At 38.7% G+C, this 13,039-nt stretch overlaps 1 protein-coding gene across 1 annotated transcript; it reads left to right on the top strand.

The window, feature by feature from the left end:
* Positions 1–291: 291 nt before the first annotated feature.
* LOC121737163 (ubiquitin carboxyl-terminal hydrolase 14) lies at positions 292–8,915 on the top strand. The gene is made up of 11 exons (XM_042128751.1): positions 292–407; positions 690–868; positions 1,316–1,423; positions 1,727–1,841; positions 2,534–2,780; positions 3,626–3,782; positions 4,817–4,882; positions 5,512–5,694; positions 6,643–6,745; positions 7,437–7,616; positions 8,314–8,915. Exons 1-11 carry the CDS (start codon positions 392–394, stop codon positions 8,439–8,441), a joined length of 1,482 nt encoding a protein of 493 aa, XP_041984685.1. The 5' UTR covers positions 292–391; the 3' UTR covers positions 8,442–8,915.
* Positions 8,916–13,039: the final 4,124 nt, after the last annotated feature.

The following is a 13,039-nucleotide window of genomic DNA, read 5'->3' on the forward strand; positions in this document are numbered from 1 at the left end:
AGTTTTACACTGTTAATAAGCTTAGAACGTATTTGATTTACAAACAATTTACTTTTCCCGTAAAAAATATTTAAAAACCCTTAATTAAAGAAACACAACATAAGCAAAATTACCTTTGAAAGAAGATAACATTTTTTATGCATTTTATCAACCTTTGCATAATTTTAATGTTAAAATCTGTAGAATAGTATTTTTTACTTTTGCCTTCTCAATAGTTGTAATAAGAAAAGAAATGAATATGACAACTGTCACTGTCAGTTCTATTGCTGTCATTTGTCATTATTTGTCAAAGTTTCCACGAAGTTGGAAATCGTGACTTTTCATTTTTATTTTGTATTAAAAATTTGCCGATCTAAGTATTTATTACGAAAATATACAGTAAAATACTAAAATGCCAAAAGTCCCAGGTACTGTAACCTATTTACTGATATATTTAAAATTATTTGCTCGACCGAAAAGCGAACAGGTTAGCTTTGGCCAGCTAAAAAACAACAGTTCTAAAACGAGTTCAAAAGGAACTCTAGAAAATGCTGTGCTCTGTTTAGACTTGCGTTTTAAAACATGGTCGGTATTTTTGTCTAATATTAGGTTTAAATTACCAGAAACAATGTCATCGTATCGGTAAACAGGCGAAAAAGGCCGGCATTTCTTGTTGCAATTTGTGCATGTTTTTTTTAATCTTTTTTTAGTGAAAGTGAAATGGGGCAAGGAGATATACCCAGACGTCGAAGTGAACACCGACGATGAGCCGGTTCTGTTCAAAGCGCAAATCTTCGCGCTGACCGGTGTCCAGCCTGAGAGACAGAAGGTCGTCTGCAAAGGAATCACACTAAAAGATGAATCATGGGATAACTTTAAGTTAACAAAAGTGAGTACCTACTGCTCACATCACCGGGTTAGTTCCCGAACCGGTGGTAGGCCTCATGTAGACGCGACATTCTAAAAGTGTTAACTTTGTTCTTAACTATTTAGAAATTAATATGTATTTTGATTTTGATCTATCTAGTATTACTTTGCTGAAATCCATAGCATACAATTTAGCATATTGTATCCGAATATACTGCCAAAACTCCCATTCTGTATTTGCTGATTGTTGCATAAGTATTTCCTACAAAGGAAGGCCGGAACTCCTTTCTTGTTGTGAAAAATGAATCAAAAACTATGTTGAATTAAAGACTTTGCAAATCAATTATACTTATAGCAAACACATGGCAGGTGTTTGATTTAAAAATAAAATATGTATAACTTGCAATATCTTTCCCTAAATATATATAATATTTAACACAGGTGAATTCAATTCTTTTTTTTTTTATAGAATGCCTTGGTCATGGTGATGGGCAGCAAAGAGGAGGATGTGCCAACAGCACCGGTAGAGCAGACACGGTTTGTGGAAGACATGAATGAGTCTGAGCTCGCTACTGTGGTGAGTATTGAAAAATTATGTTTTTTTTTGCACCTAAATGATGTATTAATTATTATATTTCTTAGTAGTCTGATAAATTACTTACATGAAATCAAGGCTTACAATATGCTTTTCAACTTAGATTTGAAACAATCTTACTAAAGAAACATCAATTTAACTTTGTCTGCAAAAATTTTGAAGGGTAAGCTGAATTGTTACCAATATAACCAATGTGCTAGTTTTTAAACTTGGATTTAAAAGGAGAGTGAGTAACCTTTCTTTTTGGAATTGTAATTTGGCAAGTAATAATGTTTTATTTTTCAGCTCGACCTTCCCGAAGGACTGATTAATTTAGGAAACACTTGCTACATGAACGCCACTGTCCAATGTTTGAGGACAGTCCCAGAGTTAAGGAATGCACTGCTTAATTATGATCAATGTAAGTAAATCTAAATTATACATACAAAAAGAATAACACTAGTTGTTTAATAACTTTTACATTTTTCATTACCAAATACTCTTCCAAAGTTATCTTTTGTGGTATTCTGAGGATGAATAACTTAATATGCCATGGATTAGCACACTAGTAAGCAATATCCTAAGAAATCGGACAACTTTATCTAAATATCTTTAGGTATAAATAGACTATAAACATAATTATATAATGTAACATAAACTTGTTATCTCTAAACCAGGGGTCACCAATTAGTTTCACTCGGGGTCCGTTTTAAGAAATAAAATGACCTTCTTGGTCCACACATAAAAAAAAAATTAAACAAATGTAATTACGGAAATTACAAAGGTATTTTGTTGCTACATGTTCATCAGTATATCGAGACATTGTCGAGACCGACAATGTCTCGATATACTGATGAACATTTAATTTTTAATGAAGTTCATCTTCGAACTTGCTCGGTCCGCACACAATGGGTCGGCGGTCCGGATGCGGACCGCGGTCCGCCATTTGGTAACCCCTGATCTAAACATTTTGACTTGAATAGGTTTCCAATGCTTAAAACATGTAAGTATAAATCTTATGACATTTGCATGTCATTCTTATTTATAAACACCATAAAAACAACCATCTGTAGTATGTGCTGGGTTATCAACCTAGAATAATTTGTTATATAGCGTCCGGCGGCGGCACAGCGGGCGCGTTGACCGGAGCCCTATCTGCCACGGTGCGCGCGCTAGACGGGGGCGGCGCGGGCGCGTGCGCGGCGGCTGCGGCCCGCTTGTTACACGCGTTACACGCTGCGGCCCCGCGCCTCGCCGAGCGGGTGCAGGGGCAGTTGCAGCAGCAGGACGCGAGCGAGTGCTGGGCCGAGATCGTGAGGGCGCTGCAGGCGAGGCTGCCCGCTGCACCTGAACACCCCAAGTATGTAACTTACCTATATCACACACAGCATTGTCTTGACACAACCGAATATGCCTTTGGTGTTACCCCAGTAAGAAATATAAAATATTATAGTTTGTGCGTTTTATGATGATATGCGTGACACATTATAATTGACAATAGTAGGGAAGTTACCTAACAAAAATTAATCGATAATTTAAAAATATCGAATCACTTCGTAAAGGAATTGCAATCGAAATTATCGATTTTGTACTGACATTTCAGTGGTGCCGGCGATTTAAGATGGCCGCCCTTTTTTATCGATTTGATTTCGATTCAACAGAGTCAATCTCTATTGACATAAGTTCCGTTTCATGCATGTGACATTTTTCAAATGTTTTCGTAACAATAATTTTATACTCCTATTTCACAGTTAATATTTATAATTTTTATTAATAAGTTAGCATTTAGCATCTTTTCATTTTTATTAATTTACAATTATAGGAAACATTTGTTTTTGTAGATGGAATATAATTTATTACATTTTGATTTTTTTTTTGTTTTCTTGTAAAAAAACTCGTAGCAAGGAACATGAAAACTGTCACCCATATCATCTTAGAATGCACAAACTATAATATCTATGAATGATCAACACCACATCAGTGTGGCCCATGCTTAGTACCTAAGGGACTTGGTATCACATTATTCGTGATGACAACAGACAATATATATTATTATACTGTAGAAAACTTAAGATTTTAATTATTTTATACACATATTTCATACTCATCTATGAGTCCAGAACATTGTAAACTTTTCCGTTTTGTAAGCGGGATTCGAACCTGCGACGACGAACACGTCTCGTCACGTCTTGGTGTATATTTCAGCAAACCCCTGGTGGAGCAGTATTTTGGTGGAACTCTGGAGGTGGAGCTGGTGTGCGGAGAGGCGGATGAGCCCCCCACCAAGACAACAGAGTCATTCCTGCAGCTGTCTTGCTTCATCTCGCAGGACGTCAAATACCTGCAGTCAGGACTTAAATCTGTAAGTGGTGTACCATTTATTAGCAGGAGCTAGGTTATATAAAGTATTCTTATTCTTAAAATCTATACTAATATTATAATTCTGCAGAGTTTGTTAGTTTGTTTGTTTGTTTGTTTGAACGCGCTAATCTCAGGAACTACTGGTCCGATTTGAAAAATTCTTTCAGTGTTAGATAGCCCATTTATCGAGGAAGGCTATAGGCTATATTTTATCACGCTGAGACTAATAGAAGCGAAGAAATAGAGGAAAATGTGGAAAAAACGGGGGGAAATTATTTGAAAGGGCTTATTTGAACGCGCTAATCTCAGGAACTACTGGTCCGATTTAAAAAAATCTTTCAGCGTTAGATAGCACATTTGTTGAGGAAGGTTATAGGCTATATTTTATCACGATAAGACTAATAAGAGCGAAGAAATAGAGGAAAGTGTGGAAAAAATGGGGGGAAATTATTTGAAAGGGCTTATTTGAACGCGCTGATCTCAGGAACTACTGGTCCGATTTAAAAAATTATTTCAGTGTTAGATAGCCTATTTATCGAGAAAGGCCATAGGCTATATTTTATTATTCTACGACTAATAAGAGCGAAGAAATAGAGGAAAATGTGGAAAAAACGGGGGAAATTATATGAAATTGCTTATTATCTTAAGATTCTTAAGAACTACTGGAGCAATTTTAATGTTATTTGGCAAACATGAAGAATAGACCACGTTAAGGGACATAGGCTATTTTTTTGCGAAAAAATGAACGGTCGCGTGAAATTCCTAAATTACGCAAGCGAAGCCGCGCGGAACATCTATATATAATAAAATCGTAGGAAAGTCAATGCTGTACATTGAATATTTTTGTACAATAAAATATAATACTTGGGACGTGATCTACTATACTAACGCGGACAAAGTCGCGGGCAACAACTAGTATATACATAATTATATAATGTAACATAAACTTGTTATCTCTAAACTGCTATATATATATATAGCAGATTTCATATAATTTTCTCATCCAAAGCAGTGCATGAATATTTATTGTTACAGAAAATGTCGGAGCAGATAACAAAGATGTCACAAACATTGGGAAGGGATGCGGTTTACACAAAAACGGTAAGTTTTACTTGTGTTTTATTGTCAAAAAAACGGCACACCATTAAGAGTGAGTGACAACCAGTACTCTTGTTGTCTGTCCGACGCCATATTATACTGACTCTGGTATGCCACTGGTAGATATATATATATATATATATTTTTTTTTTTTTTTTTTTTTTTTTTTATGAGATAAGGGGGCAAACGAGCAAACGGGTCACCTGATGGAAAGCAACTTCAGTCGCCCATGGACACTCGCAGCATCAGAAGAGCTGCAGGTGCGTTGCCGGCCTTTTAAGAGGGAATAGGGAAGGGTAGGGATGGGAAGGGAAGGGAATAGGGTAGGGTAGGGAATAGGGGATTGGGCCTCCGGTAAACTCACTCACTCGGCGAAACACAGCGCAAGCGCTGTTTCACGCCGGTTTTTTGTGAGAACGTGGTATTTCTCCGGTCGAGCCGGTCCATTCGTGCCGAAGCATGGCTCTCCCACGTATAAAATAAATTACCACGTATAAATATATTATGTAATCCAGTATCTAGTATTTCATGTAATTTTGTTCATGACGTCATGACTGGCCAGTACACTGGTTTATATTTCGGTACACGCCCTATACAATTTTCCTGACAGTGATTGTTCATTTGTTCCACAGAGTAAGGTCAGTCGTCTACCCGCGTACCTCACAGTACAGTTCGTGCGGTTCTACTACAAGGAGCGGGAGGCGATCAACGCCAAGATCCTCAAGGACGTGAAATTCCCTCTCGACCTCGATGTGTATGACCTCTGCTCGTCGGAGCTGCAGGAGCGGCTGGCGCCCATGAGAGCTAAGTTCAAGGTAAGCTGCCAGCTCGTAGTATGACTCGCTCGCATAGTGCGTCTATCCCGCTCGCACAATACCAAGTTTCCACTAGACATAATATATTGTAGTGTATGAGCTCTGTACGTCGGAGCTGCAGAATCGACTGGCGCCCGTGAGATAGTTCAAGGTAAGTCCCACAGAGCATGGTGCTTGCACAGTAAATCTGTCCTACTTGTACTGTATATCCGAAACAAGTGATTTTATACAAAGTGTGTTTTTAAATGTCAATGAATGGTTAAGTGTTTAACATCTATCGATAGTTTTTATTCTCTTCCTAGTTACTGCCTTACTTATGAAAATATTATACATGTTATATCTATATCTACATATTATAAAACAAAGTCGCTTTTTTTTCCCTCATGTCCCTTTGTTCCCTTTAATCTTTAAAACTACGCAACGTATTTTGATGATTCTTTGAGTGTTAGGTAGTCCATTTATCGAAGAAGGCTATAATCTATATTTTATCACACTAAGACTAATAGGAGCGAAGAAATAGAGGAAAGTGTGGAAAAAACGGGGAAAATTATTTGAAAGGGGCAAGGGCTAACTTGAACGCGCTAATCTCAGGAACTACTTGTCCGATTTGAAATATTCTTTCAGTGTTAGATAGCCCATTTATTGAGGAAGGCTATAGGCTATATTTTATCACGCTAAGACTAATAGGGAGAATGTGGAAAAACCGGGGGAAATTATAAAATAAAATATCAGTGGCTGTATATTTTATACCCGTGCGACACCGGGGCGGGTCGCTAGTACTAGATATACTTTGAGTCTGTGTACTGACTGACTGACTGATGTACACTTTTACTACCCAGGCTAACAAGTGCCATTTTCACCTCTCAGACAAAGAGCGCCTCTAAATAAGTCACTCTATGTTGTTATACAAATATTTCTTCAACAATAAATATATTCTACGCTCTGCAGGAATTGGACGACAAAAAAGTGGAGACATCGTTGACGACGGTTGGCCGCGGTGACACAAACTCCGTCGCGAGGAAGAAAGTTCTGCCATACTGGTTCGAAGATGGTGAGGTTACATTTCTACTAATCATTGGTATACAAATTGATAGTTTAATTGTAATGGCAAATCAACAAAACTGTAAGGTATATGGGCCATGATGCCTAAATTAAACAATGCAATGCCGTTCTCAATTACAATGGATGTGTCTCTCCGCTCCTATGTAGTACAGTCTTAGGGTCAATTCAGACTGCAACGCGACGAGGCGAGGCGCGGCGCGGCATAAATTCGTATGGATGTGACAGATTTCAATTGCGTGAGACGTCTTGCGAATCTGTCAAATCCATATAAATTTAGAAATGCTACACGTCGCGTTGCGGTCTGAATCAACCCTTAGGCAATAGGCTGCCTTTCCACCAGAGCTGAGCGGAGCTGTGTTGCGAGGAATGTGTTTTTGAGAACTAATAGAATCGCTTCATTGCCATGACTTTGCCATTACATCGCTCAGCGCGGCAATGCTATTGGTTCTCAAAAACACATTTCTCGCAACGCAGCTCCGCTCAGCTCTGGTTGAAACGCAGCTTTAAGGTGAGACCGCAAAAGCGACACTACGCGGCAGCGACGCGACACGAATCAGACTATGAAATCTGAAGTTTCGCGTCTTTCCGCTGCAGTGTAGTGTCGCTTAATGCGGTCTCGCCGTACTGTTCTTGATCTGAATAGTAACACTGTTATTTTCATAAGGCATTATGTGTAACAGACGTGGGCAGCAACAACAGCGGACTGTACCGGCTGCAGGCGGTCCTCACGCACCGCGGCCGCTCCTCGTCCTCCGGCCACTACGTCGCGTGGGTCGCGCGCGGTAGCGGCTGGCTGCGCTGCGACGACGACGCCGTCACGCCCGTCTCCGCCGACGACGTGCTCAAGCTCAGCGGCGGCGGTGAGTAAGAGAGCGTGATAGCTAGAGCGGGCGGGACGCATGTGCGGGCAAGGTGCGCGCAGGACGCACACGAGAGACGTCGATTGCGGCGAAATGTGTTTGTAGAGTGACTGGATTCTTAACAGCCTAGACGTGGAATACTGGTTTGTGACATGTGCAGGAAAATAAAAAGTTGAATAATATCGGAATCAAATTGAGTAGTCAATAATAACAATCATGTAGTAGCTTATAGCTAGCGGGTTCTTGTATTCCTGATAAGTATGCGGGATTCATTGGGATGTGGGATTAACACTATAGCAATGTAAACATTTGCAACATCCAGTAACTATATTATATAAAATATTTCAATTCAGTCCAGCATCCAGTACCTAGGCTAAGTTCTATGCAAAAACTTGAGAGGTGTCAAGGGACACCCGGATGGAACGAAGTTCCAGTTTAATATTTCTTATGTACAAAAAACCTGTATACACTCAAAAATCTCTTTTTTAGACAGAGAGAGAAACCGCGCTACGGCACGGCTTACATTTTTGTAAGGCTGTAACGAGTAACGACACTATTGTGTCGTGACGTTACAACTTTTCGTCTTAATTTTTCTGTCTAGTGCCGTAGTAGTTCGCAACGCGCGATAAGGAACTTCGCTCCAAAAACACTACTCCTGTAACTATGAGCCCTAAATCAAGTTTATATAACCTACCAGGTGACTGGCACTGCGCATACCTGCTGCTGTACGGACCCCGGATCCTGGAGCTGCCTGTGGAGGACGAGCCCATGGTCACCGACGTCACAGAAGACCCCTCAGGGGAGCCCCCAACCGCGCTAGCGTAGACAACAGAACAGCTGGTCCAAAATGGCGGCTTTGAGTGTATCGTACAATGTTTTGTAAGTTCCTTCCTCTTCTTTATTATGGCTGTATCCATAGAACTGACGTTTGTAAAATTTCAGTTCTATGTAAAGTGAAGTGTCGCGTCGTCGTGTCGCTGCCGCGTAGTGTCGCATACTGCGGTCTCACCTAAATGTGTAAACAATTTATTTAATTTGTAGAAAACTGTCAAAATTGACGTTTCATATTTTATCCAACATGTGGCCGATTTAGGACATCTAAAATGATACAACATAAAACACTCAGAGTGGCCATTTTAGATTTGCAGCACCTTGATTCTACTATTTTATGGAACTTGCAGCTTCGTGCGTTATTCGTATATGTATATTGTATAATTTAGTAGAATTGAGTTATAGAAGAAAGAGGCGAGGCTAGGACGCCGTGTGACGTCGCAGTACAATAAAGCTGATATTTATCGTCACGCGCTTTTTATTTCGGAATTTTTCGTTCCTTATGTTCCTTTTTTAAATATTTTTTTTTTTAAATTGGATAAAAAAAAACATTTTTTTATTTTTCATATAGTTTGCACATTTCTAAATTGAATATGAAAGGTAATATTATGCAAATTTTACTTCTTAGTTGTTATCATTGGTTACACACAAACGAGATAATATAAACATTGGCTGCCGAGATTGAATTTTTATGCAGATTTTCAAACTGTGACGTCACAATTTTTCTATGTAAAGTAGATGAATTGGTTCATTTTAATTTTATTTTGAGTCTCGCCAATCACCAATGGCAGTAACCACAGACATAGATCATGATAGATACCGCATGTGTATGTAACCCAGAATGAAACAATTGAGCCTAATACAACCAAAATATTAGTAGTGCTAGTGGCCTTAAATGCTTTACTGCGAAAAGTGCGATGCCTAAAATTTGAGTCACATTAGAAAGCATATTTTCTGCTAAAAAATTTTTTTAAAATGATTTAAATTATTTAGCTGTTATTATAATTTAAAAAAATAAAATTCGTCTTATTTATTGGAATGCCAAATCTTCTATTGGTAGATATTATTAGGTGTCCTCCATTCAAGGTACCTTCTGTGTTGTAAACACGAAAATTGGACTGAATTCATCATCATTCATCGTAACAAACAATGAACTTCGGTAACTTTAAAACTATTGTCTAATAGAGTTTCACATGACATAATATGTCGCAGGCGGATTGTATAATCCGCCTTTTTACATTACGGCTAGCGTTTTTAAAAAACAGGGCCGGTGTGTAATGCGGCGATTTATTGATTAGCCGGATTGAATGCGGCTGAATGAAAAATCGCCGGAATGTATTCGGCGTCATACGTTATTCAAAACGGCTAGCCATAATGTAATAAAGCGAAAGATAAGTCGCCTTTTTGATAGTTTTTAGTTCCGATTCTTAATACTCTTGGCGCTGCCTGTGACATAACAGTAACAATGGCGTTGGATACCGAAAGTGTGTTGCTAAATTGCGAAGTTTTGAGTGAATTAAACAAAGAAATCAGTAAATTTCAGAGCAATTTTCAGGTTCAATTAAAGAATTTATAATAATCTCGATGTAAAACAGTAAAGAACGTACCGGTACGAGGAAAGTACGATGCGGCTAAACGTGGGCCGCCTTATTGAAGAACGTATCGCAATGACAATCCGGCTAATCGTTAAACCGCCGCATTACAAAACGGCCCTGTTTTTTAAAACAGCTAGCCGTAATGTAAAACGGCGGATTATGCAATCCACCTGCGACATATACATATAAAAATAAAGATATGAAATATTTTTAGTGTTTCCGTTAGTATGGCCACCATAGAAAGGGTTTTTTACGAAAGAACATGCAAAGGAACTCTGTCATTTTGTCTCTACAATCTGTCAGTACTTTCGTGTACTGTATCATGTTTAGCCTGCATGTAAGTTGTAACACAAGGAATACTTAAAAGATTTTAAGTATAACTTACCTGAGTTTTAAAATAACTTATAATAAGCGCGTCATCAGGTATTATACTTAATAATAAAATAATTTTAATAATATAATAATAAACACCGCTAATATTCAATGTCGTGATCTCTCACAATATCTACTGTAATAATAAATTGATGTAATACATTTTGTAAGACTTAATAAATTAACAATTTCAGTCATTCGTTTTATTTTCTGCGAATTTTCTACCAGAGGGGTAATTAACCGACTTCCAAAAAACGAGGAGGTTATAATAATAATACTCCCCACACCGGTTTCGGTGACGGTGGCCGGTTTCATTGAAACCAGGCCAGGTACGCAGGAGTAATTTTATAGTGCCCAAGTGTGTGCGCAGTACACAAGAGCACTCTCTATTCCTTTTACTCTCATAACCCAGTGGGACGGAAGACCGACACGACTGGCGAGAGATCAGGCGCAGGACCGACTTTTTACATGCCCATCCGACGCATGGATCATCTTACTTGTCAGACAATCAGGTGATCAGCCTGCATTGTCCTAACCAAACTTGGAAATAACATGTTTCCAACGCGGGATTCGAACCCACGACCTCCGGAGTCGAGAGCGACGCTCTAACCACTAGACCACGAGGAGGTTATACTATGTTCGGCTGTGGTTTTCTTTTTTTAAGTATAATTCAACGCTGTCCATTTTTTAAAACACATTTTCAAAGTGCTACACGAATAGTTTTGGTATAACATTTGCTCTATTTTTATTGATCGCCAAAACTTGGAGAAAATAAGGGTCTCTAGCAGCCCCGCCCCCGTCTTGCGACCCTCCGAGATTAGTTGCCCTTGGTGCTATATCGACAAGGACAGACAAAATTAATGTGTTACTTCATTTTATTAATTTAATTAAGTTCATAGCATTTAAATATTAAAATAAATATCTGCGATTCACCCTTTTATTAATTTTATTTATGCCAAATTTTCGTGAATATACACGAAGTGTTTACTTCACTTTTCGTATCAATAAGTAATCCATCACATAACCAATAGTTATTATAATTAATGATAATGTGGTGTATGTCTGTTAGGTACCTCATATTTTCACTCATTAACCGCTGAACCGATTAAGGTGAAATCTGCTAAGCTAAACAATCCATCAAGCCCCCGGCGGCCGCATAACAATTGAATATCTATTGTGTCTGTTATTCCCACGATCGAAGCAATAATTTGAAGTCCCGGGTAACGCCAAAAGTTAGTTTTTATTGTCAGAAAAAGGTTTGATTATCACCTTGCAAAGCTGTAGGCACATCTAGTACAGTGGTTCCCAACCTTTTTAGAGCTGTAACCACATGACCTGTAAGAGAAACTGATTTACCAGAGTTGAGAGGCCGCTCTCGCATTTACAAGTGGTAGCTAACGGTACCGACATTTTCTGATCTCTGTCTGCAATGATAGGGCTGTTTCTGTAGCTGTTTTTCTCCAAAATGCACAGTTTATAATTTTTTTCTGCCAATTCATCTATTTTAGGTATCACCTCTGTTACCCCCATAGAATAGCTATTTTACCCCGGCGAGGGTAATTAAACGTGGGAGATTAATTATACGTGGGAGAGCCATGCTTCGGCACGAATGGGTCGGCTCGACCGGAGAAATACCACGTTCTCACAGAAAACCGGCGTGAAACAGCGCTAGCGCTGTGTTTCGCCGAGTGAGTGAATTTACCGGAGGCCCAATCCCCTACCCTATTCCCTTTCCTACCCTCCCCAATTCCCTTCCCATCCCTACCCTCCCCAATTCCCTTCCCATCCCTACCCTCCCCTATTACCCTATTCCCTCTTAAAAGGCCGGCAACGCACCTGCAGCTCTTCTGATGCTGCGAGTGTCCATGGGCGACGGAAGTTGCTTTCCATCAGGTGACCCGTTTGCTCGTTTGCCCCCTTATTTCATAAAAAAAAAAAATTACCCCAGGTTGGGAACCACTGATCTAGTAGCTAACATTTGATAGGTACACAAAAAAATGATTCCATTAAATCTAACTTCATTACCGAAGTGTTTCCGTGTTTGGTCGCAAATTGGACATCGCCCGGCAACGCCCAATAATACTGAAACTATCCATACCGAGGGGGAAGCTTGTTAAGGAGAAATAATTTTGTCAGCAAAAACATTTAAGCAGCTATCCACGAAAAAAATCAGAAAATTCACGCTATTTTCTTCTATACAAAATGATACGGATCCCGACTAGGGAAATAGATTTTCCGAAAAACAAACATTATTATAGGTAGGTAATCTTATAATATTCATTTAATATTATTCTTATATGTAGTTAATTTTTCTACCAACCAAGATGTATTTTAAATTATTATTTGTAGCTAATTAGCTATCCCTACCTACCTAGAGTACCTAGCCATCTCGTCGCGCGTCGTGAAGAATAATTTGTTTCCTCAATATTATAATTAGTCAAGGCGCTACTATAAAACAAACATACATATTATAATTATTGCCGTAGTCAGTTAATGATTATATTATTTAGGACCGCACCTAGACATATTTAATTATCTATAAGTACACTCCATTTATTTTCTTACAAAATCTTTAAATTAAATATTTCTGCAGCCGTTTATATACTTTTAATTCATCTATATTTT

This window comes from Aricia agestis, chromosome 20 (genome assembly GCF_905147365.1).
Source record: "Aricia agestis chromosome 20, ilAriAges1.1, whole genome shotgun sequence".
Lineage (NCBI taxonomy): Eukaryota > Metazoa > Arthropoda > Insecta > Lepidoptera > Lycaenidae > Aricia > Aricia agestis.